The sequence below is a fragment of the Oncorhynchus tshawytscha genome, linkage group LG12 (assembly GCF_018296145.1).
Source record: "Oncorhynchus tshawytscha isolate Ot180627B linkage group LG12, Otsh_v2.0, whole genome shotgun sequence".
Lineage (NCBI taxonomy): Eukaryota > Metazoa > Chordata > Actinopteri > Salmoniformes > Salmonidae > Oncorhynchus > Oncorhynchus tshawytscha.
In genome coordinates this window covers 40,427,243-40,452,057 of record NC_056440.1, presented here as the reverse complement: position 1 = coordinate 40,452,057, position 24,815 = coordinate 40,427,243, and the positions used below count along the sequence as shown (strand labels likewise).

At 42.4% G+C, this 24,815-nt stretch overlaps 1 protein-coding gene across 2 annotated transcripts; it reads left to right on the top strand.

Annotated features, from left to right (window-relative positions):
- Positions 1 to 1,960: 1,960 nt before the first annotated feature.
- On the top strand, positions 1,961 to 8,963 carry ankrd13a (ankyrin repeat domain 13A). Of its 2 annotated transcripts, none has more exons than XM_024439364.2 (15): positions 1,961 to 2,281; positions 3,775 to 3,910; positions 4,446 to 4,570; positions 4,682 to 4,727; positions 4,819 to 4,962; positions 5,103 to 5,292; positions 5,414 to 5,480; positions 5,702 to 5,783; positions 6,079 to 6,140; positions 6,426 to 6,556; positions 6,993 to 7,150; positions 7,496 to 7,651; positions 7,881 to 8,050; positions 8,322 to 8,386; positions 8,502 to 8,963. In XM_024439364.2, exons 1-15 carry the CDS (start codon positions 2,183 to 2,185, stop codon positions 8,704 to 8,706), a joined length of 1,836 nt encoding a protein of 611 aa, XP_024295132.1. In that variant the 5' UTR covers positions 1,961 to 2,182; the 3' UTR covers positions 8,707 to 8,963. The 2 variants fall into 2 exon arrangements, with proteins under 2 accessions (XP_024295132.1, XP_024295131.1); XM_024439363.2 differs by lacking the exon at positions 1,961 to 2,281 and adding an exon at positions 2,335 to 3,485.
- The last annotated feature ends 15,852 nt before the right edge of the window (positions 8,964 to 24,815 follow it).

Below are 24,815 nucleotides of genomic sequence, written 5' to 3'. Positions count from 1 at the left end.
TCAATTCTTGGACCGACTCTCTTCTCTGTATACATCAATGATGTCGCTCTTGCTGCTGGTGAGTCTCTGATCCACCTCTACGCAGACGACACCATTCTGTATACTTCTGGCCCTTCTTTGGACACTGTGTTAACAACCCTCCAGGCAAGCTTCGATGCCATACAACTCTCCTTCCATGGCCTCCAATTGCTCTTAAATACAAGTAAAACTAAATGCATGCTCTTCAACCGATCGCTGCCTGCACCTGCCCGCCTGTCCAACATCACTACTCTGGACGGCTCTGACTTAGAATACGTGGACAACTACAAATACTTAGGTGTCTGGTTAGACTGTAAACTCTCCTTCCAGACCCATATCAAACATCTCCAATCCAAAGTTAAATCTAGAATTGGCTTCCTATTTCGCAACAAAGCATCCTTCACTCATGCTGCCAAACATACCCTTGTAAAACTGACCATCCTACCAATCCTCGACTTTGGCGATGTCATTTACAAAATAGCCTCCAATACCCTACTCAACAAATTGGATGCAGTCTATCACAGTGCAATCCGTTTTGTCACCAAAGCCCCATATACTACCCACCATTGCGACCTGTATGCTCTTGTTGGCTGGCCCTCGCTTCATACTCATCGCCAAACCCACTGGCTCCATGTCATCTACAAGATCCTGCTAGGTAAAGTACCCCCTTATCTCAGCTCGCTGGTCACCATAGCAGCACCCACCTGTAGCACACGCTCCAGCAGGTATATCTCTCTAGTCACCCCCAAAACCAATTCTTTCTTTGGCCGCCTCTCCTTCCAGTTCTCTGCTGCCAATGACTGGAACGAACTACAAAAATCTCTGAAACTGGAAACACTTATCTCCCTCACTAGCTTTAAGCACCAACTGTCAGAGCAGCTCACAGATTACTGCACATGTACATAGCCCACCTATAATTTAGCCCAAACAACTACCTCTTTCCCTACTGTATTTATTTATTTTGCTCCTTTGCACCCCATTATTTTTATTTCTACTTTGCACATTCTTCCACTGCAAATCTACCATTCCAGGGTTTTACTTGCTATATTGTATTTACTTTGCCACCATGGCCTTTTTTTGCCTTTACCTCCCTTATCTCACCTCATTTGCTCACATCGTATATAGACTTGTTTATACTGTATTATTGACTGTATGTTTGTTTTACTCCATGTGTAACTCTGTGTGTCGTTGTATGTGTCGAACTGTTTTGCTTTATCTTGGCCAGGTCGCAATTGTAAATGAGAACTTGTTCTCAACTTGCCTACCTGGTTAAATAAAGGTGAAATAAATCAAATAAAAAGTAAAGACCTTTTCTGTGGTGAAAAACTCATTCTGATTGGCTGGGCCTGGCTCCCGAGTGGGTGAGCCTTTGCCTTCACAGACCAACCGATGGCTGCGCCCATGCTAAATCATGTAGATCCATAGATTAGGGCCTAATTTATTTATTTAAATTGACTGATTTCCTTATATTAACCGTAACAGTAGAATAGTTGAAATTGTTGCGTTTATATGTTTGTTCAGTCTAAAAAATCAAAGAAATAAAACACTTTTGACGTCCATTTGACGTTGCGGTTAAGGGATGTGACGTCGATGGTAAAATAGGATCACATTCATTGTTGTAATTGATTTGCAGTTTAATTGCGCAAATATGCACTACTTGAAGTAGCTTTCTATATTTACAATACTAAAATTATATGTACGAAAAAGTATTTGTATTTGGTACAAATTAGTAAAGCTCCGCTTTCCCCGGCCATAGTGTAACATGGTCACGTGCTTGCTTGAAAAAATATATATTTTCGCGAGGATTATTATTATTATTATTATTTGTAGCAAATATTGAACTTAAAAACGTGTCTTTATTTAATAAATATATACATGTAATAATATGTATTCATAAATATAGTCCTATATTAGTCTTTATCCTCAAATAGTTTATCTCAAACACCCCTACCACAAGTCTCAACGTGACACTTCCTTGTTTTTCGAAAAGTTTTATTTGGTAGTAGTTGGCTATCTATGGCTAGCACAATTTGACATGGATCCTGTTGGAATATGAGATGAGGTGCATTGATTAACATTTCTTAAACTTTAAGGTTTAGCTTAGGTTGTCCATGGCTGTAAATATAGGCTAGATACATTGAGAAGTGTAAACTAGCAGGGGAAGATGTTATCCGCGGCCAACGAAGATTTCAGGGTGAAGTTTCCACTACATTCCTTAGTCTGGGAAAATGATTACAGGAAATTGGAAAACGACTCAACAAAGGTAGGTAGCTATGTCAAAATATGGACAATGAGCTAGCTATAGGTACTTTTCTGTTTCGCTGCCTTTAGCTAACTAACTGCAGATTTATTTGCTTCAAAGTGTCTGAAGCTAGCTAGCACGTTACTAACTTGGCTACCTTGATAGCTAACGTTAGCTACTTGGCCTGACATGGATAACCATATACTTTGATTGGCGTAATTCCTAGGCTATGTATGCTCTGCGAGTTTAAGGGTTCATGGAATGCCATGTTACATTATTGATCATATTAACTACAGTACACATGTCATTCAGCATAGCTAGCCGCCTTGTTTACATTACTAATGGCTACTTTGTTCGACATCTGGCACAGGCTGGCCACTGATTCTTGAAACGCCTTAAGAGCTTAGAAACGGTATTTTCCTACTATAATAACCTAGCTGAGAATTGATGTGGATAATTATCAGCAAATCATAACCCAAAGATATGGTTGCTTTTCTCCATTCTAAATGTTTTTGTGGTCAGTTGAGTATTTGTTATTAACAGGAAATGAGGGAGTTCTTTTAACCTGAGCCGCGGTGAACCGGTTTATGGCCCGTGAAGTGCAAAAGTGGTGAGGGAGGAGCGCCCTTCACAAATTAACAGTAATCTGAGTTGCTCGGTCAATGCAGCATTTAGCCTCTTTTAGAATAGGAGAGTGAAATACACTCTCGTCTCTAACATGTAAGCTCAGCATTCCGGAACAGTCCCATTACAAGTCAGAATGTTGAACAAACTCCATTTCAACTTACTCCACCTGTTGTCTTCTGATTTTGCCACTATGTCTGAGGTAATCTGATAGAAAATATCCACAGGGAAGCGTTATCAATCAAACCTTTAGTATGCTGGTCTGTATATTGATTTGTGTTTTTATTTTCAATACTGACACAATTCGCACAAACACTTGCACAATATGGCTGAGCCAAACCGAACCACAGGGTGCATGTTGTCCCGCACAATCAGCTGCCAAATTTTACTAACACTTCCAGATTGAGGAAATGTGCTTCGGATGATATGTTTGGTTACATTTGGCTATTGTTTACATATTGTGCAATGCGTCGGGAGATTGAAAATACAAGCGGCAGAACCTACCGGTGCTGCACAAAGTTGGGTAAACAACACTTTCCTGTGTATACCCTATCTCCACCTCCTAACTTCAAAAGGACCAACAGCATGTACAACCGGTAAAGTAAGTGTAAATATAATTGTATTCAACATTCTGGCTTGTAGGGAACTGTTTGTAAGCAGATTTCTTTCAGACTGAATATCCATGAGGAAATCTAATTCAATCACTTTTCACCCGGTGCAAACTCCTCCCACCTGGGTAACCCGGGCCAGATTATCAAATCTCCTCAGTGTAGCTATAACTCCCAGTGTGTATGATGTCGATCTCATGGAGATCTCGAGAGATTCTCTTTAGGTAGCTAGGCTATTTGTTTTTGAAGCCATTGCAATGCTTGTTTGTTTGTTTCTCTCAGAACGACGTAGAGGCTGTGGATCCCAGGGGAAGGACACCGCTCCACCTGGCTGTGTCGCTGGGCCACCTGGAGTCAGTGAGAGTGCTTCTGAGAAATGGTGCTGAAGTTACCAAAGAGAATGCCAAGAATTGGACAGGTTAGGCCGGCTTTCCTCCATGACATACTACAATCCAGACCTCTGTGCTTTGCCTTGATTAGCCATATAAATAGTATGCCAAATTCATGATATTTATAATAAACATTTACGTTTGGATATTGTCTTTTTTATTTGTAATGAATAAAATAAACATATATCCAAATGTAAATGTTTATTAATACCATTACTTTGGCAAACTATTTATATGGCTATGGCTTCATCTGACACGCCTTGGTATAGGTCTATTTGTTGGTTGTTAAATTGTGTGATCAAAGTCACTTCCACAAATTGACCTTGGGGGTTTCCATAACAATTTCACACATTATGTACGCTTGAATCAGTAGGTGTCTATTCCAGTCGTAGTGGGACACTCTATTTCTTTCTACTGCTTCACACAATACCTCTTGTTACTACACACACAGCTTACTGGCTGATGCTGGCCATAACAAATGTTTACAAAAGTAAGAATTGTTATCACAGAAGTATGTTATATGTTAAAAATATCTTCTTGTCGTAAGCATGTGTTTGTGTGTAGTGCTGCAGGAGGCAGTCAGCACCGGCGACCCAGAGATGGTTCAGCTAGTGCTCCAGCGGCGAGACTACCTCAAAGCCTCTACAGCTCTGGGAGGAGTGCCTGAGCTTCTGAGCAAGATCCGTGAGGTGTTTTCTCTCTCTCTGTTTGCTCCCCTCTCTGAAATGTTTTTCACTCATCACACTCGTCACAAAAAACTAAGAACTGCAAACTCAAGCCTCTTTTCAATCCCCCCCCAGTCCCAAGATTTCTACATGGAAATGAAATGGGAGTTCACAAGTTGGAGTAAGTTCTACTTGAAAATCCCCCTTTACAATTGGCCGTGTGTGGATGTTTGCAACGTTGTAGTTTACATTGCTTTCCCATCCTTTCCCAGTCCCCCTCGTTTCCCGGGTTTGTCCCAGTGACGTGTGTCGGATCTGGAAGAGTGGGGCCAGCCTGCGCGTGGACGCCACTCTGCTAGGCTTCGAGAACATGACCTGGATCAGAGGTCGTCGGAGCTACATTTTCAGGGGAGATGGTGAGTCCCTTTTTCCCTGAGTGAGGCTTACACACAACTGTGTCCTCCTAACCTGTGTTTTAGCAGGCCGTCTCATATTTTATCTCGCCTTTTGCTCTGTTGGCTTCTGTTTCATAGTGTGTGTTTGTGCTCATTGGCAGATGTCTGCACAGAGTTGATGGAGGTGAACCATGACGAACAGGTGGTGGACACGGAACGCTTTGACATCTCCAGGGAGATAGAAGACGTAACGCTGGACTCCATGCAACCTGCAGAACAGGAAGTGGCCAAGCGGCTGACCACGCCCATTGTCAATACCTTTCTGGACACCAGGGACATTGCTTTTGAGAGGCGAGACCCAAACCGTACTTTATCGTGTTTCTCTATTGTGTAGTATAACGTGTCTGTTGAAGGATGTGCACATTAGTATAGGGATTTATAGTAACATGACATTTTAAATTGTTTTTCACAGAAATAAATCTGGGATTTGGGGTTGGAGGAGTGACAAAACGGAAGTTGTTAATGGTTTCGAGGCGAAGGTTTGTGCATTTATTAAAGCATTCTTGTTTAATTATTTTGTTGCTTGTCTAGGTTTGCTGACCTTATGCAAGTCCCTTTCTTTATTTTGACCAGATCTACAGTAGATTGCCAGCTTCTTTTTTTCTTTTTTAAAAAATAGTTAGTTATTTTTCTTTTAGTACCAGTAAACGGAAGAATAGTATGCGGTATACTGCACGAGTTGTTTTTCTTTTCATTGCAGGTTTTCACTGTGAACAATGTAAACGTGGTGATCCGGACGAGGACAGAGCATCTCACCGATGAGGAGAAGGCTAGAATAAAAAGTATACACTCTATGATCCCTCAAGGAGGTGGTAGAGGGACATACCAGTTAGTCTGTATCTGAAATGGTTCCCCGTTCCCTGCGTAGTGCACTACTTCTGGCCTAAGAGACATGGTCCTTATCTCAATGTTTAATAAGCAGAGTTTCAGTTGCAGTGTAATGCTAGGAGACTCGTGTACAGCTATAATAACCCAGAGAGACCTGTCTCGGTTTAGAAGGGGACTTGTTGGAGACCAGCGCTCTGTCAGACACAATAACACTTTGTGTGTGGATTGTCTCTTTTTTTTGGCTTCTAGGTGAGAGGAATGTTCTGGAGTCTCTTCTGGGCACAGTGGAGCAGCAGATAAGTGCTCAAGGGGTAAGAGATCAGCAGACCTGAATTTGAGGTTATTGCGGGATTATCCCATCAAATTTCAGTATTACCTACATAGACAGACTCTCACTTGCCTATTTGGTTTTTAATGGCTTCAATAAGAATGCTTCGTCTTGGTTCCTATTGACTTCAATAAGAACGGTGAACTTGGTTTATAACGGCTTCAATAAGAATGCTTCGTCTTGGTTCATATTGACTTCAATAAGAACGGTGAACTTGGTTTATAACGGCTTTAATAAGAATGCTCTACTCTGGTCATATTGTGGATAGGACCTCACTCTGGAGTACGCGACAGCCAACAACCCTACCGCCATCACACCAGAGGAGTACTTTGACCCTGCGTTTGACCTTGAAGACCGAGACATTGGCCGGCCCATTGAACTTACCATCCGAACCCAGAAGTAAGAAAATTATGTTGCAAAACCCAAGAGAGAGCGAGACTTTGATCAGTATTCATGTCATCAGAAGTCTTGATTGTTTTTCTAACAGGTTCCCTCTCAGTTCATATGAAGGTGTTGGTGTTTAGGTTTTAGCGTAGGGGTGATCGTAGTGGGATGGGACTACTTTGCAGTGAGCATAATCTACAAATCGCCATATCTAAAAAATCACTACTCATGATGGGATCAAGATTAGCGATTCTGCGCTTCCTCAAACTGATCCCTCAAACACGATGAGTGTTTTCTGGTTCTTATTCATTAGGCACCAAACAGAAGAAAATGGGGCTGAAACAGGAGGGACTGCCCGTAACTTGTCCAATAAGAAATTCTTATTTTAATTTTCCGTTGCAAAATGTTTTTCTACAGTGTACAATAATGAATTCAACCCTGATGTGTTCAGGTTCAAGGGTACATTGTGGATGAGCGAGGAACACCCCCTCTCCCTGGTGGAGCAGGTCACCCCCATCATCGATCTCATGGCCCGGACCAGCACCCACTTTGCCCGGCTGCGGGATTTTGTCACCCTCAAGTTCCCTCCAGGGTTCCCTGTAAAAATAGGTACAATCACACCTCTGGAACAGCGTGACGAAATGAGAATGTTTACACAAAATGCTTGTGCCAATCAGCTCATTCAAGCACAACTGCATCAAGCGTCTCAGAGGAGGTCTGCTGAGCAAGGTTCAGTCCACCCTGTCCATATAACCTTATTCCTTGTGAACTAAAAGGCTAAACGGACCCCAAATCAGCCCTCCTACTCTGAGACACTTCATACATACAGGGCCTGATTGAGGAAAACCTTGTATGTGTATGTGCAGTTATCACAATGAAAAGCCCACCATTGAGGCGTTTGCTTATAGATAATGGGATCTGTGGAGTGACCCGTCTTTGTTTCCTCTCACACAGAGATTCCCCTATTCCATGTGCTCAACGCCCGCATTTCATTTGGCAGTGTCAACAAATGCAGTACAGGCGAACCCTTGGAGACACCCCCCTCCGCTGCCACACCCGAGGAGGAGGTGGAGGAGGTGAGGGAGGAGGGAGGCTGCGGCGAAGCTGCAGGTAGGCAAAGCATGCCCATGCCGCTGACCAGGGTGACTCCGGCATTCGTCCCCATGGGGTCTGAACAAAACAAATCGCACATTTAGTCATTTCTCAAATGAATTTCTTCAATTGCATCTAACAGATGAACAACCAATAATGTTTCTATCCATATCGCTTTTGATCGAAATGTCAATATTAACAGCCACCACTAGTAACATCATTCTGTATGACTGTTCCCTCCACCCAGTTCCCCCTCTATTCCAGGTGTGCCCGTCGGTGTTTGAGGTGCCCTCACACTACCGCCACCGAGGAGGGGGTGGCAGCCGCCACACGCCGGTGTCAAATCATGACGAGGAGCTACTGCAGTATGCCATCCACCAGAGTCTGCTGGAGTCCGGTGGGGGAGCCCCGGGACAGGTCCTAGATCACACACACCCCTCCTACTCATCTGTTTAACTCCCTATCTGGTCCTCTTGCGCTCACGGCCGCCTTAGTGTTCGACCAGTGGTCGGTCTGTTCAGGAAGCTGCAATGTTGTAAAACCTCCAGATAGAATGGATTGCGTGGAAACTATAGTATTGTCTGACATAAGGAATAGGGAACTCTGTCCGTTACATTTATGCAAGTTTTATCTGCGATGTGCCAGGAGTTTCACCTCGCTAACTCCACCTTTTTGTTTTCTCCTCTAGGAAGTGACCTGGGAGGATGCCAATGGTGACCTCACAGACCCCATACTCAGTAGCCAGAGTGACGGGTACACCAAGTATTCATGCATAACATTATCTACAATTTTCACTTTTGTCCAAAGTGACTTCCAGTTAGCACATACAGTATATTCAGACTATATCCATATCCCTCTGTTGTTCCAGAAGCATCCCAGTGGGGGTGCTGGTGGACTTGGGAGACACCACGTCGAGTCAGGCGAGCTCGGGCACCTCGGCCTCCAGCCCCGACACTGACCTCCGCATGGCCATGGAGCTGTCGGCCCGGGCCCAGGCCGAGGAGGAGAGGAGGAGGAAGGAGGAAGAGGAGGAGCTGGAGAGGATATTGCAGCTCTCGCTCACAGAGAAGTAAAAAAAAGGAAAATAGGAGGGAAAGAATAATAATTAAGGCCACGCCTTGCCATAACTGCATTAACTTTTCGTTGATCAAGAAGCGGCCACCACCAAACCCTCAATCCAGCCCCACCCCACCCTCCTCCACTACAATCAGCCATGACACCGGAAAAACATCCATGTAACATGTGTCAAATAAAACCATCTGTATTTAATACTTTAATACCTATTTTTGGTTTAAAAAAAAAAACGAACAGATGTATTGCTAGATTTGTATTTCTATATAACACTTAGGCTCTGTCTTAAAAGTGTAGAAGCTGTCAAATCCTTGATTCCTCCCGTCCTTTTAAAACAGAGCCAAAGCCACTCCGCTCTCCCGAAGAGGTATCCAGGTATTCTTTGATATTATTTTGGGAAGGATTTCCATTGGAGTTTAAGGGTTCCAACAAGTGATTGTGTTTGTTGGGTGTTGTGAAGATCAGGTTAAACTTGGGACCGGTAGCTGCTTTTAGTTGTGACTCTGGAAGGTTGTTGTTTTTAGAGCCCTGGGTCAATTTCATTAGGCACCAAATGGACGGGAGCAGAATGAAACCGGGAGGGGCTACCTGCACATTTTCAGTTTCCTGTTGCGAAAAGTTTTTAAAACATGTTTTATTTTTTTATTAAGATGACCCTGGAAATGGCATTCCAGTCACACAGCCATTCGAAAGATTGAATATCTCAGGGTTCCATTGTTCTTACAGTCCCTCTGAAACTAGTGAAAGTGCAGTATGTTAGTTTATTGTAGACACATCGAACATGGTTTTCTGGTCATCAATATGGATTTTTTTTCTACTTTGAACAGAATGTCATCAAACAAAATGACTTGCTGGTGCTTCCAACCCTTTTTCTTCTCGTGCTGCAAGAATTCATGTTTTGTATTCGTGTTGTCATTGACACAATGTTAAAATGAAAGTGAACTACATGATCATTCAAACAGGTTTTGACTTGACCCAGAAACCAGGTTTTATTCAATTGGGCTAAGGGCTTGTTATGCAAGAGGGTTTGATCTTGTTGGCCATGGTCACTGGACACCATCGAGCATCAGAACCTCAACAAAGCAATAGCAGAAGCCGCTGTGCCTACCTGTGGATGTCAAAGGAGCATACACACGGTTCAGTGGTGCTCGCAAACAAACAAGGTCGAAAACATTGATTATCGTAGGCATTGTCTAACACTTTCCTTTCTTAAATGTCAAAGAATCTGTCCATTAGACTTCAAACTCAACAGGGTTCTAAGGACTCCTGTTAGGGCTGTCTTTTAAAAAAAATGTATCTTGAAACTACAGAGACCTGTGAAATGAGTGACGCATCAGATCTGCTCCATGTAGCATCATTTTGTACTGAAGGAAGCGATCCCCTCTAACGTTCCCAATCCCAAATGGAGCTTACCTACAGTGCCTTTGGAAAGTATTCACACCCCTTGACTTTTTCCACATTTTTAGTTACAGCCTTATTCTAAAATGCATTCAATTGTTTTTTTCTCCCTCTTCAATCTACACACAATAACACAATGACAAAGCAAAAACAGTTATTTATAAATAAAGTATTCAGACCCTTTACTCAGTACTTTGTTGATGCACCTTTGGCAGCGATTATAGCCTCGTGTCTTTTTGGGTATGACGCTACAAGCTTGGCACACCTGTATTTGGGAAGTTTCTCCCATTCTTCTCTGCAGATCCTCTCAAGATTTGTCAGGTTGAATGGGGAGCATTGTTGCACAGCTATTTTCAGGTCTCTCCAGAGATGTTCGATTGGGCTCTGGCTGGGCCACTCAAGGACATTGAGACTCGCCCCAAAACCACTCCTGTGTTGTCTTGGCTATGCTTAGGGTCGTTGTCCTGTTGGAAGGTGAACCTTCGCCCCAGTCTGAAGTCCTGAGCACTCTGGAGCAGGTTTTCATCAAGGATTTCTCTGCTTTGTTTCGTTCATCTTTGCATCGATCCTGACGAGTCTCCCAGTCCCTGCAGCTGAAAAACATCCCCACCGCATAATGCTGTTACCACCATGCTTCACCGTAGGTATGGTGCCACGTTTCCTCCAGACGTGATGCTTGGCATTCAGGCCAAAGAGTTCAATCTTGGTTTCATCAGACCAGAGAATCGTGTTGCTCATGGTCTGAGAGTCTTTAGGTGCCATTTAGCAAACTCCAAGCAGACTGTCATGTGCCTTTTTATTGAGGAGTGACTGATTGGTGGAGTGCTGCAGAGATGGTTATCCCATCTCCACAGAGGAACTCTAGAGCTCTGTCAGAGTGACCATCGGGTTGTTGGTCGCCTCCCTGACCAAGGCCCTTCTCCCCCGATTGCTCACCTTGGCCGGGCGGCCTGCTCTACGGAGTCTTGGTGGTTCCAAAAACTTTCCATTTAAGAATGATGGAGGCCACTGTGTTCTTAGTGACCTTCAATGCTGCAGACATTTTTTGGTTCCCTTCCCAGATCTGTGCCTCGACACAATACTGTCTCAGAGCTCTGCGGACAAATTCTTCGACCTCATGGTTTGGTTTTTGCTCTGACATGCACTGTCAACTGTGAGAGCTTATATAGACAGGTGTGTGCCTTTCCAAATAATGTCTAATCAATTGAATTTACCACGGGTGGACTCCAATCAAGTTGTAGAAACATCTCAAGGATGATCAATGGAAACAAGATGCATCTGAGCTCAATTTCGAGTCTCATACCAAAGGGTCTGAATACTTTATGTAAATAAGGTATTTCTAAAAACCTGTTCACTTTGTCATTATAGAGTATTGTGTGTAGATTGCTGAGGATTTTTTTGTATTTATCAATTTTATAATAAGGCTGTAACGTAATAAAATTTGGAAAAAGTCAAGGAGTCTGAATACTTTCCAAAGGCACTGTATGCTCTTGTGCAGACCTGAGAAGATTTGATAGGTGTACTCGATATGGTAATAAATTGAACTTGCCCTCTGATGGGCTAGGGAAATTTTAAAAAATCGTATTGCCAATTATATCTCCACAAGTGCATAGTAGGGTCTTGATTCCATTTGGGCTTGGGCCCCAGACATGATTTGGTTGGGAGGATCAGTGTTCTACTGCTACTCAGGCCAGACCTACTAAAGACCGCAGAGAATATTTGAAATGTCTCATCTTTAAAGCTGTGATCAAGGGGCTTAAAAAAGGTTTCCCGTCCAGTGGTGTTGCTGGACATAAAATGAATTAACCAATGTAGTTAATTACACTGATAACCAACAGCACTTTGGACATGTTACTGATGTGTCTTTTCGTCTGTTTTCTGGGGACTAGAGCTCAAAACGGCTAATGATCAAATTGCCAAACAGCAGAACATTCTCTAAAGTACCTGAGTTCACTTTGATTAGATTTCTGGGGAACAGTCTTCGTACTGCTTAATTTACTAGCAGGTACGTTTATTTTTTCTAACAGAATTCAAGAAAGCATTTGTTAACTGTGATGTTGGTTTCAAATTGTTTTCTTTCTTAAATAAATGCACTTTATTTCAATGTTGGTGAACTATGGCTTATTCTTTTACAAGTAGCCTGCTTCTTGCTAAGAATAACAGCAGATGGCGCAAAACCTTTCTTTTTTCTGATCATAAAAACATAATCCTTAATTTGTTTTTCAGACACATCTGCCCTGATCATTGACTGTTGAATGACCCCTGAATTGCTGTAAATTTCAGATTGAACTGTTTTACAGGACTGGATTAATTGGTCACAGCAATGCCCTTTGCATTGTTTCATCAATAATCATTGGTATATATGGTTAGATTATCACATAGGTCTATGAATGGATGGTATGATTGTTAGGCTAAATATAGTCACCGCCTTCATTCAAATCCTGACATCTGCTCTGTGCGTACCACACTGACCAATTAGAGCATCTGAACTGTTTACCGTAATCCAATTGGACGCTATAAGAATATTATGGTGGATATACACGGGCACCATATTGTGTAAGAGGAATCAACTCTGAAAATGGAATCGAAAATTCTATTAGCCCTCTCCATGAACTGAGAGCGATTATTCATAATCAAACGGCTGTCATCTTTCCAAATCTCACATTTAAAAAAACAAAATTAGACACAAAATGAGCAACAAGGAAATGGTTTTGGTGTCTTCAACTATTTCTATTCATTATTGATTTTATTACAATTTGTCATTTTAGTGGAGGGATCTGGTTTGAGGTAGATTTTCATTGTAGATGCTTGTAGTAATGCTGACCTTTTTCTAAACATGACAGCATGTGAGCGAGTACCAAATTGTGAATCTCTTTGAAAGTGACAGCTACATCATGGTGTCATATGTATGTTTTAAGCACCATGCAACCAGTCTCACTTCAATGTCTCCTGTAACACTTAAAAAGGGAAAAACAGGCAACAACAAAATATATAGGCATTTGAACACTAAGAAGGTGATTACACACTGATGTAGCTTCCAAATGGTGAAAAGGTACTGTGGAAAATTGCATTGTTTACCTTTTTGGCAGCTATGGGAAGTCTCTTTTTTTTCAATTATCCATTTAAGTGTTTTCTAGCCAACTGTTACCTGATAAAGGTATGCGTGCTAACTTGTCTAGCTAACAATGACGATCAATGAGAAGCGGTCCCATTTTTGTAAGATACCTTAATGCTCTGTCACAGCTTGGTGTTTGGGGTTCTTTTTCACATGCGTTAATTCTTTAACTCTCAAGCCACCAGATGGCCCATCTCTAATATGCTTCTCTACTGTTCCAAATGATCTTTTGATCTCCCTATTGGGAAATTTGTTGTGCAGTCGGGGTTCAAAACTTTTTTTTTTAAATCAAATACATTTAAAACAGTGACAACCATCGATAGACACAACATGAAACAATGAGATGGATAAAAAGGAGTAATAATTGTGCAAAAGTGCAGCAATAGAGAGACATTTCATGTGCAGATTCAGAAAGTTAATGGCCTGTTGTGATAAAATAGTAATTGTATCTGTTGCTATTGAGTTTGGGAAGTCTATGGAGGGAGTGACCAAGACAGTCTGATACCGTTAGTTATCTTCACCACTTGCTTTCTGAACGTCACTGAGCTGTGCCTGTTGCCTCCCGTTGACCTTGCTGGCCACCTTAACCACCCCGTACAACCTGTTTCTGTTGCAAACATTAAGATTGCCAAACCACGCCACCTTTTGAGAACATCAATACGTATTCAATAAAACTCCTGTAAAACAGTGTCATCATAGTCTTGCTGACGATAAGAGTTAATATTTCAATTTAAATAAAAAAGCCACTGGTGTACTTTTTTTTTTTTTACATATGGCATCGGTGTTCTTCTCAAACATCAACTTGTTGTCCAGCACTGTTCCCAGGAACTTGTAGGTACTGACCAGCTCAATGTCGTGTCCCATGACCACAGTGGGTGTGGGGTTCAGTGGCAGCCTTCTAAAGTCAATGGCCATATATTTAGTTTGGGAGACATTCAGTTGGAGAAAGTGTAGCCGATGTGAAATGGCTAGCTAGTTAGCGATGGTGCACGCTAGTGGCGTTTCAATCGGTGATGTCACCTGCTCTGAGACCTTGAAGTAGTGGTTCCCCTTGCTCTGCAAGGGCCGCGGCTTTTGTGGAGCGATGGGTAACGATGCTTCGAGGGTGACTGTTGACGTGTGCAGAGCGTCCCTGGTTTGCGCCCAGGTCGGGGCGTGGGGACGGACGAAAAGTCTATACTGTTACAGAAGCAATTCTCACACCATGACACAAAGTCATCTACCACAGGCCCATGCTCAGACTCTCCATCCTGTAGTAGACTGACGATGACAGAGTCATCAGCAAACTTGATGTGCCTGTTTTCATATTCGCTACGACAGTCATTAGTGTATAGTATGTATAGGAGAGGAGAGAAGACACAACCTTACCAACCGGTGGAGGAGCAGAGCTGCTTTGACATGACGCCATTTAATCACACTTGTTGGGACTGGTCGGTAAGGAAGTCCACTATCCAGCCCACAAGGCTCACATACAGCTTGATGTGGGAGGAGCTTCTCTGCTAGTATGTGAGGCTGGATAGTATTGAAGGGAAATGAGAAGTCCATGAACAGAAGCCTCAAGTGGGGTTTTTCGGCCCTCCAGGTGCTTGTAGAGGTGGTTGAGTAGGGTTGGAGTGGGGTCCTCCATCCCTCGCTTGGCCCTGTAAGCAAACTGCAGGGGTCCAGGGAATACTCAACCTGACGCAGTACATCCTTCTTGATTAACTTCTCAAAATGATTTAATCTCCAAGGATGTCAGTGCCACTAAAGTCATTTAGCACCTTGGGGAATTAGCTTTTTGCCACAGGAACAACAGTAGCATGCTTCTAGAGTTTAGGCACCTTTTGCAGCTTGAGTGAAAATGTGATGAAACATTCCAGTTTGGCACCTGTTTGGCACCTGGCTTTGGTACCTGTCCACCAATGTTGTCTGGTCCTGCGCTCTTTTTAACTTTGGTCTGTCTGAATAGGCTGGTGACACTGGATGCTAAATTCCATTTTGGGAGTAGCAATTGTCCTCATACGCATCTGTGATTCCTCCACTAAAGTTCTGATTGTCAAATCTGAGATAAAACCATTTAGCTCATCAGCCAGTCCTTTGTTTGAGTTAAAACCATCTACGTGTGTCATCTTGTTTCCCTTGTCTTGTAGCCCAACCACAGTTCTCATTCCGTCCCAGGCAGCCCTCAGATTGAGGATGAACTCAGTAGCAACAATCTTCTCGTATTTCAGTCTAGATTCCCTTTTAGCAGTCACATAGCCCTCATAGAAAGCGATATTTATTTTACACAATAAGTCCTTCAAGGGATAAATAGTCAAACTTTTGCTAGGATTGCTGTATTTTCACAGGAGACGTAACTGCACACCATCTATATTGGCCCAATAGAGACTCAAGAGTCTGCGATTAAAACGGTTTAACCCAGAATATGCTAAATACAATTATAAAGATGACCTAATGTAGAGGAATAAAGTTCAAACAACTTTTAGATTTCTAAATGTATAGCCCTGGGAAGGTTAGTATTTGACTCAAACCCAATCCCCATCTGGTGGTTTGAATAGAGAGCCAACAATGGGGGCATGTGTTGATCCCTCCCTCGGGCTCTCGGCACATGCCCGAACTCCTACTCTGAGAAGCTTTATGAATATGGGCCTGGGTCCCGTTTTCCACCACTTTAACATGAAAGAAGGGACCAGATCCAACAGAGCACTCTGTTTCCATGACTTTGGACTAAGGGGATGAGTTCCCTCAACCACCTTAACCCGTTTTTTAATGAATGTAAGAACGAATGTAAATCTGATGCTCATTGATGAGTGGTGCACATGTGAAAAGAGGCTTTGTTGAGTGGCATGCCCCCAAAAATTACTGTTTGTCTGTTGCCCTCTCATTCACATTTACACTGATGCTTCAGTCCATGTCTCAAACCTGAATTCGAATTATGTTTTTTTATATATTTTTAAGTAACTCGCTTTGGCCTCAATAATGCCTAACTCTTTATTATAACTTTAATGAATAAACATGAATAGACTATTTCTAAACTATGAATAAGTAACTTTAATAATCTGTTGAAATTTTTAAACAAGTATAAGCAGTTAATAAGCATTTAAAATATGTAAACCATTTAGAATGGATTATTCATGAGTTATATTATACTGAACAAAAATATTAATGCAGCATGTAAAGTGTTGGTCCCATGTTTCATGACCTGAAATAAAATATCCCAGAAAGGTTCCATATGCACAAAAAGCTTATTTCTCTCACATTTTGTGCACAAATTTGTTTAAATCCCTGTTAGTGAGCATTTCTCATTTGCCAAGATAATCCATCCACCAGATAGGTGCGGCATATTACGAAGCTGATTAAACTGCATGATCATTACACAGGTGCACCTTCTGCTCTAAAATCTGCAGTTCTGTCACTCAACACAATGTCACAGATGTCAAAAGTTTTAATGTAGCATGCAATAGACATGCTGACTGCAGGAATGTCCACCAGAGCTGTTGCCAGAGGATGGAATGTTCATTTTTCTACCATCAGCCATCTCCAATGTTGTTTAAAATAATTTGGCAGTATGTCCAACAGGCCTCACAACCGCAGGCCACTTATAACCATGCCAGCCCAGGACCTCCACATCTGGCTTCTTCACCTGCGGGATCGTATGAGACCAGCCACCTGGACAGCTGATGAAATTGTGGGTTTGAACAACCAAAGAATTTCTGCACACACTGTCAGAAACTGTCTCAGGGAAGATCATCTACGTGCTCGTTGTCCTCACCAGGGTCTTGACCTGACTGCAGTTCTGTGTTGTAACCGACTTCAGTGGGAAAATGCTCACCTTCAATGGTCACTGGGACGCTGGAGAAATGTGCTCTTCATAGATGAATCCCAGTTTCAACTGTACTGGGCAGATGGCAAACAGCGTGTATGGTCTTGTGTGGGCGTGAAACAACTGACGCCGGAGACAAGAAGCTTCGTATGATGTCTGCTGCATTCTGTAATGACCGACACCAGAAATGAGAAACAGGTACTGGGAGTTGACATTTAATTAGCGTCAGACAAAGAGCAAGACAGAAACAGCGTCAGCCCACGGATACACAATGACAAACGACAATCAAAAGCTCTCTATTTTCCCCACCCCCTTTTCCATCTTTGTGTAATAAGCTGTAATATCTTGTCAGTCCACTAGGGACTTTCGTCTCATGTACAGTTGAAGTCGGAAGTTTACATACACCTTAGTCAAATACATTTCAACTCAGTTTTACACAATTCCTGACCTTTTATCCTAGTAAGAATTCCCTGTCTTAGGTCAGTTAGGATCACCACTTTATTTTAAGAATGTGAAATGTCAGAATAATAGTAGAAAGAGTGATTTATTTGAGCCTTTATTTCTTTCATCACATTCCCAGTGGGTCAGAAGTTTACATACACTCAATTAGTATTTAGTAGCATTGCCATTAAATTGTTTAACTTGGGTCAAACTTTTCGAGAAGCATTCCACAAGCTTCCCACAATAAGTTGTGTGGATTTTGGCCGATTCCTCCTGACAGAGCTGGTGTAACTGAGTCAGGTTTGTAGGCCTCATTGCTTGCACACGCCTTTTCAGTTCTGCCCACAAATGTTCTATGGGATTGAGGTCAAGACTTTGTGATGGCCTCCAATACCTTGACTTTGTTGTCCTTAAGCCATTTTGCCACAACTTTGGAAGTATACTTGTGGTCATTGTCTATTTGGAAGACCCATTTGTGAACTAGCTTTAACTTCCTGACTGATGTCTTGAGATGTTGCTTCAATATATCCACATAATTGTCCTGCCTCATGAAGCCATCTATTTTGTGAAGTGCACCAGTCCGTCCTGCACCCCCACAACATGATGCTGCCCCGCCCGTGCTTCACGGTTGGTATGGTGTTCTTCGGCTTGCAAGCCTCCCCCTTTTTCCTCCAAACATAATGATGGTCATTATGGCCAAACAGTTCTATTTTTGTTTCGTCAGACCGTATTCTGGCTATTTTATGGCGGTTTTGGAGAAGTGGCTTCTTCCTTGCTGAGTGGCCTTTCAGGTTATTTCGATATAGGACTTGTTTTACTGTGGATATAGATACTTTTGTACCTGTTTCCTCCAGCATCTTCACAAGGTCCTTTGCTGTTGTTCTGGGATTGATTTGCACTTTTCGCACCAAAGTACGTTCATCACTAGGAGACAGAACGCGTCTCCTTCCTAAGTGGTGTGACGGCTGCGTGGTCCCATGGTGTTTATACTTGTGTACTATTGTGTGTACAGATGAACGTGGCACCTTCAAGCATTTGGAAATTGCTCCCAAGGATGAACCAGACTTGTGGAGGTCTACCATTTTCTTCTGAGGTCTTGGCTGATTTCTTTTGAATTTCCCATGATGTCAAGCAAAGAGGCACTGAGTTTGAAGGTAGGCCTTGAAATACATCCACAGGTACACCTCCAATTGACTCAAAATGATGTCAATTAGCCTATCAGAATCTTCTAAAGCCATGACATAATTTTCTGGAATTTTCCAAGCTGTTAATTAAAAGGATTGGTGTCTCGCTAGCGGGACAACTTCCGGTGAAACTGGAGGGCGCGCAATTCAAATAAATAATCATAAACATTATGGAAAAATTATTTGAACTTTTGAAATCTACCCTTAAACTTTAAAAATATGTTTCTATTTACTCCTCAGATACCCTAAAATGTAATAAAACTATAATATTTATTTTGGAAAGAAGTATGTTCAATAGGAAACCTATTTTAGCAGGTGTGCAATGTCTTCATGGTGCGCGCAAGCACAAATTTCCAAGACTGTGACATCTACTAAAACTGAAATTTCTTATTCCTTTTTGAAGTTACAAGCCTGGAACCTTGCATATAGACTGCTGAAACCCCGTGGAAGCCATATGAATTGCATCCAGGAAGCTAATGTTCAATATGACCTTTCTCTTGCATTTCTAAGAGGATGGTCTCTCCAAAAAAATAATTCTGGTTGGTTTGTCTTTGGATTTTCTCCTACCATATCTACTGTGTTATATTCTCCTACATTATTTTAACATTTCTACAAACTCCAAAGTGTTTTCTTTCCATTGGTCATCAATTATATGCATATCCTGTCTTCAGGGCCTGAGCTACAGGCAGTTTACTTTGGGCACGTCATTCAGGCAGGAAGTGGAGAAAAAAGGGGCCTAGCCCTAAGGCACAGTCAACTTAGTGTATGTAAACTTCTGACCCACTGGAATTGTGATACAGTGAATTATAAGTGAAATAATCTGTCTGTAAACAATTGTTGGAAATATTACTCATGCACAAAGTAGATGTCCTAAACGACTTGCCAAAACTATAGTTTGTTAACAAGAAATTTGTGGAGTGGTTGAAAAAACGAGTTTTAATGACTCCAACCTAAGTGTATGTAAACTTCCGACTTCAACTGTAAGTGTGTATGTGTATTCTGTGTTATTATTTATTTATTTACTAAATAAAAAAATGTAATCAATTTTGTGTAGAACTGAATAATCAGAAATGGCTGGGGTTCTTGCAGATTCAAGAAGTCTGCGACGTTCAGAATGAGACTGATATGAGGTAATGATTAATAAGTGACTGTTGTTGATATATCTTATACATCGTCTTTAGTTTCAGTCGGGAGATGGTAACTCCATAAACAACTTATTCCGTGGTGACACAAATCCCTAATGAGTTAATTGTTACATGATTAATTTAATTGAGTAGCAATTAAACATAAGTGAGTTGTTTCGATAAATAATTGTCATCACATTAATGTCACATCACGACATATAAGTGTGTGCCCTCAGGCCTCTACTCTAATACCACATGTCTATTACACAAAATCTATGTGTACATGTGTGTATAGTGCATATGTTATTGTCTGTTTGTATCCATGTGTCTATGTTTGTGTTGCTTCACAGTCCCCACTGTTCCATAAGGTGTATTTTTTCTGTTTTTTTAAATCAAATTTAATCGAATTAAGTCTAACTGCTGGCATGTGTTACTTGATGTGGAATAGAGTTCCGTGTAGTGATTGCTCTATGTAGTACTGTGCACCTCCCATAGTCTGTTCTGGACTTGGGGACTGTGAAGAGACCTCTGGTGGCATGTCTTGTGCGTTATGCATGGGTGTCTGAGCTGTGTGCCAGTAGTTCAAACAGACAGCTCAGTGCATTCAACATGTCAATACCTCTCACAAATACAAGTAGTGATGAAGTCAATCTCTCCTCCACTTTGAGCCAGGAGAGATTGACATGCATATTATTAATGTTAGCTCTCTGTGTACATCCAAGGGCCAGCCGTGCTGCCCTGTTCTGAGCCAATTGCATTTTTCCTTTGTCCTCTTTGTGGCACCTGACCACACGAACAGTACTCCAGGTGTGACAAAACTAGGGTCTGTAGGACCTGCCCTGTTGATAGTGTTGTTAAGAAGGCAGAGCAGCGCTTTATTATAGACACACTTCTCCCCATCCTAGCTACTGTTGTATCAATATGTTTTGACCATGACAGTTTACAATCCATTGTTACTCTAAACAGTTTAGTCTCCTCAACTTGCTCAATTTCCACACTATTCATTACAATATTTATTTGAGGTTTAGGGGTCCCTTGAGGTCCCCCTGCTCAAGAAAGCACATATATATATGCCCGTCTGAAGTTTGCCAGTGAACATCTGAATGATTCAGAGGACAACTGGGTGAAAGTGTTGTGGTTTGGCATCAACTCAACTCGTCGTGTTTGGAGGAGGAGGAATGCTGCCTATAACACCAAGAATACCATCCCCATCGTCAAACATGGAGGTGGAAACACTGCTTTGGGGATATTTTTCTGCTAAGGGGACAGGACAACTTCACCGCATGAAAGGGATGTTGGACAGGGCCTAGCCAGTCTCCAGACCTTAATCCCATAGAAAATATGTGGAGGGAGCTGAAGGTTCGAGTTGCCAAACGTCAGCCTCAAAACGTTAATGACTTGAAGAAGATCTGCAAAGAGGAGTGGGACAAAATCCCTCCTGAGATGTGTGCAAACCTGGTGGCCAACTACAAGAAACGTCTGACCTCTGATTGCCAACAAGGGTTTTGCCACCAAGTACTAAGTCATGTTTTGCAGAGGGATCAAATACTTATTTCCATCATTAAAATGCAAATCAATTTATAACATTTTTGACATGTGTTTTTCTGGATTTTTTGTTGTTGTTATTCTGTCTCTCACTGTTCAAATAAACCTACCATTAACATTATAGACTGATAATTTCTTTGTCAGTGGGCAACAGTGCAAAATCAGCAGGGGATGAAATACTTTTTTCCCTCACTGTATCTGGGGAAGGGAATAAACATTGTTGTGTTGCAAGTTTCTGAGAGCACAGTGGTCTCCATCATTGGGAAATTGAAAGAATATGGAACTACCCAGACTCTGCCTAGAGCTGTCCATCCGACTAAACTGAGCAACTGGGCAAGAAGGACCTTTGCCTACCCTCGACCTGCCCTGGCCTGTCCCCTCATAAATAGTATGTGAACTGTACAATCCGCCTCCTGTGTCTGCATCTGGGTCATCTCCTGAGTTGTCATAGTCCGGGAGGTGACCAAGAACCCAATTGCTCTCTACAGTAATTCAACAATCTTGGCTTTATGGGAGAGTGGCCAGACAAAAGCCACTCTTGAGAAAAAAGCACATGACATCACGCCTGGAGTTTGCAAAAAGGCATGTGAAAGACGGAGATCAAAAGGCAAAAGATTCTGTGGTCTGAAATGGCCAAGTCAAAAATGTAAGTCTGGCCTGAATGCAAAGTGCTATATCTGGAAAAAAAACAGGCACAGCTCATCACCTGTCTAACACCATCCCTACCGTGAAGCATGGTGCTGGCAGCATCATGCTATGGGAATGTTTTGTCAAAGACCCCAGCCACCCCAGTCATAGACTGTTCTCTCTACTACCGCATGGCAAGCGGTACCGGAGTGCCAAGTCTAGGACAAAAAGGCTTCTCAACAGTTTTTACCCCCAAGCCATAAGACTTCTGAACAGGCAGGTAACCAATGGTTACCCGGACTATTTGCATTGTGTGCCCCCCCAACCGCTCTTTTACTCTGCTGCTACTCTCTGTTTATCTTATATGCATAGTCACTTTAACTATACATTCATGTACATACTACCTCAATTGCCCGACCATCCAGTGCTCCGGCACATTGGCTAACCGGGCTATCTGCATTGTGTCCCACCTCCTGCCAACCCCTCTTTTACACTACTGCTACTCCCTGTTCATCATATATGCATAGTCACTTTAACCATACCTACATGTACATACTACCTCAATAAGCCTGACTAACCTGTGTCTGTATATAGCCCTGCTACTCTTATTTTCAAATGTATTTTTACTGTTGTTTTATTTCTTTACTTACCTAAACACACACACACACATACCTTTTTTCCCACACTATTGGTTAGAGCCTGTTAGTAAGCATTTCACTGGAAGGTCTACACCTGTTATATTCGGCGCACCTGACAAATCAACTTTGATTTGATTTGATTTTCCAGAGGCAGGGACTGGGAGATTGGTACGGATAGAGGGAACAATGAATGAAGCCAGATACAGGCAAATCCTTGATGAGAACCTGCATCAGAATACAAAACGACAGACTTGGGGTGTAGATTTACATTCCAACAGGACAATGACCCCAAGCATACCTCTAAAGCAATGCTGCAATGGCTTCAGAATAACAATGTGAAAGTCCTTGAGTAGCTCAGGCAAAACTCAGACTTGAATCTTATTGGAAATCTGTGGAAAGACTTCTTGATTGCTGTTCAATGCCGCTCCCCATCTAATTTAACAGAGTTCAACAGAAAATCTGCACGGAAGAATGGAAGAAAATCCCTAATCCAGATGTGCTTATCTGATACAGACATACCCAAGATGACTCACAGCTGTAATTGCCACCAAAGGTGCTTCTACAAAGCATTGACTCCGGGATGTGAATACTTATGTCAATGAGATTTCTGTATTTATTTTCCACTAAATTGGCAAACATGTCTTCAAACATGTTTTCACTTTGTGATCATGGGGTATTCTGTGTAGATGGGTGCAGGGGGAAAAAACGGAATCCATTTTGAATTCAGGCTGTAACGATAAAATGTGGAATAAGTCCAGGGGTATGAATGCTTTCTGAAGGTGCAACTAATCATCCAAATATCTCAGGGTAACTAAGCAAATATCTTCAAATAAATACAACAATGTCATGAAATAAAAGATGAATAACATGAACAATTATTTAACAGCAGCAGGTATATTACGTCACATAAGAAAACACATCAAATCATGTCTACGTAACATTGCAAAAATCAGAAACTTTCTGGACAAAAATGATGCAGAAAAATTTATCCATGCTTTTGTTACTTCTAGGTTAGACTACTGCAATACTCTACTTTCCGGCTACCCGGATAAAGCACTAAACTAAACCTGACTTGAACCAAAACGTTTTATCATATTACTCCAGTGCTAGCCTCCCTACACTGGCTTCATGTCAAGGCAAGGGCTGATTTCAAGGTTTTACTGCTAACCTACAAAGCATTACATGGGCTTGCTCCTACCTATCTCTCTGATTTGGTCCTACCGTACATACCTACACGTACGCTACGGTCACAAGACGCAGGCCTCCTAATTGTCCCTAGAATTTCTAAGCAAACAGCTGGAGGCAGGGCTTTCTCCTATAGAGCTCCATTTTTATGGAATGGTCTGCCTACCCATGTGAGAGATGCAGACTAGGTCTCAACCTTTAAGTCTTTACTGAAGACTCATCTCTTCAGTGGGTCATATGATTGAGTGCAGTCTGGCCCAGGAGTGTGAAGGTGAACGGAAAGGCTCTGGAGCAACGAACCGCCCTTGCTGTCTCTGCCTTGCCGGTTCCCCTCTTTCCACTGGGATTCTCTGCCTCTAACCCTATTACAGGGGCTGAGTCACTGGCTTACTGGTGCTCTTTCATGCTGTCCCTAGGAGGGGTGCGTCACTTGAGTGGGTTGAGTCACTGATGTGGTCTTCCTGTCTGGGTTGGCGCCCCCCCTCCCCCCCTTGGGTTGTGCCGTGGCGGAGATCTTTGTGGGCTATACTCGGCCTTGTCTCAGGATGGTAAGTTGGTGGTTGAAGATATCACTCTAGTGGTGTGGGGGCTGTGCTTTGGCAAAGTGGGTGGGGTTATATCCTTCGTGTTTGGCCCTGTCCGGGGGTATCATCGGATGGGGCCACAGTGACTCCTGACCCCTCCTGTCTCAGCCTCCAGTATTTATGCTGCAGTAGTTTATGTGTCAGGGGGCTGTGTGAATTTAAGTATGCTCTCTCTAATTCTCTCTTTCTTTCTCTCTCTCGGAGGACCTGAGCCCCAGGACCATGCCTCAGGACTACCTGGCATGATGACTCCTTGCTGTCCCCAGTCCACCTGGACGTGCTGCTGCTCCTGTTTCAACTGTTCTGCCTGTGATTATTATTATTTGACCATGCTGGTCATTTATGAACATTTGAACATCTTGGCCATGTTCTGTTATAATCTCCACCCGGCACAGCCAGAAGAGGACTGGCCACCCCACATAGCCTGGTTCCTCTCTAGGTTTCTTCCTAGGTTTTGGCCTTTCTAGG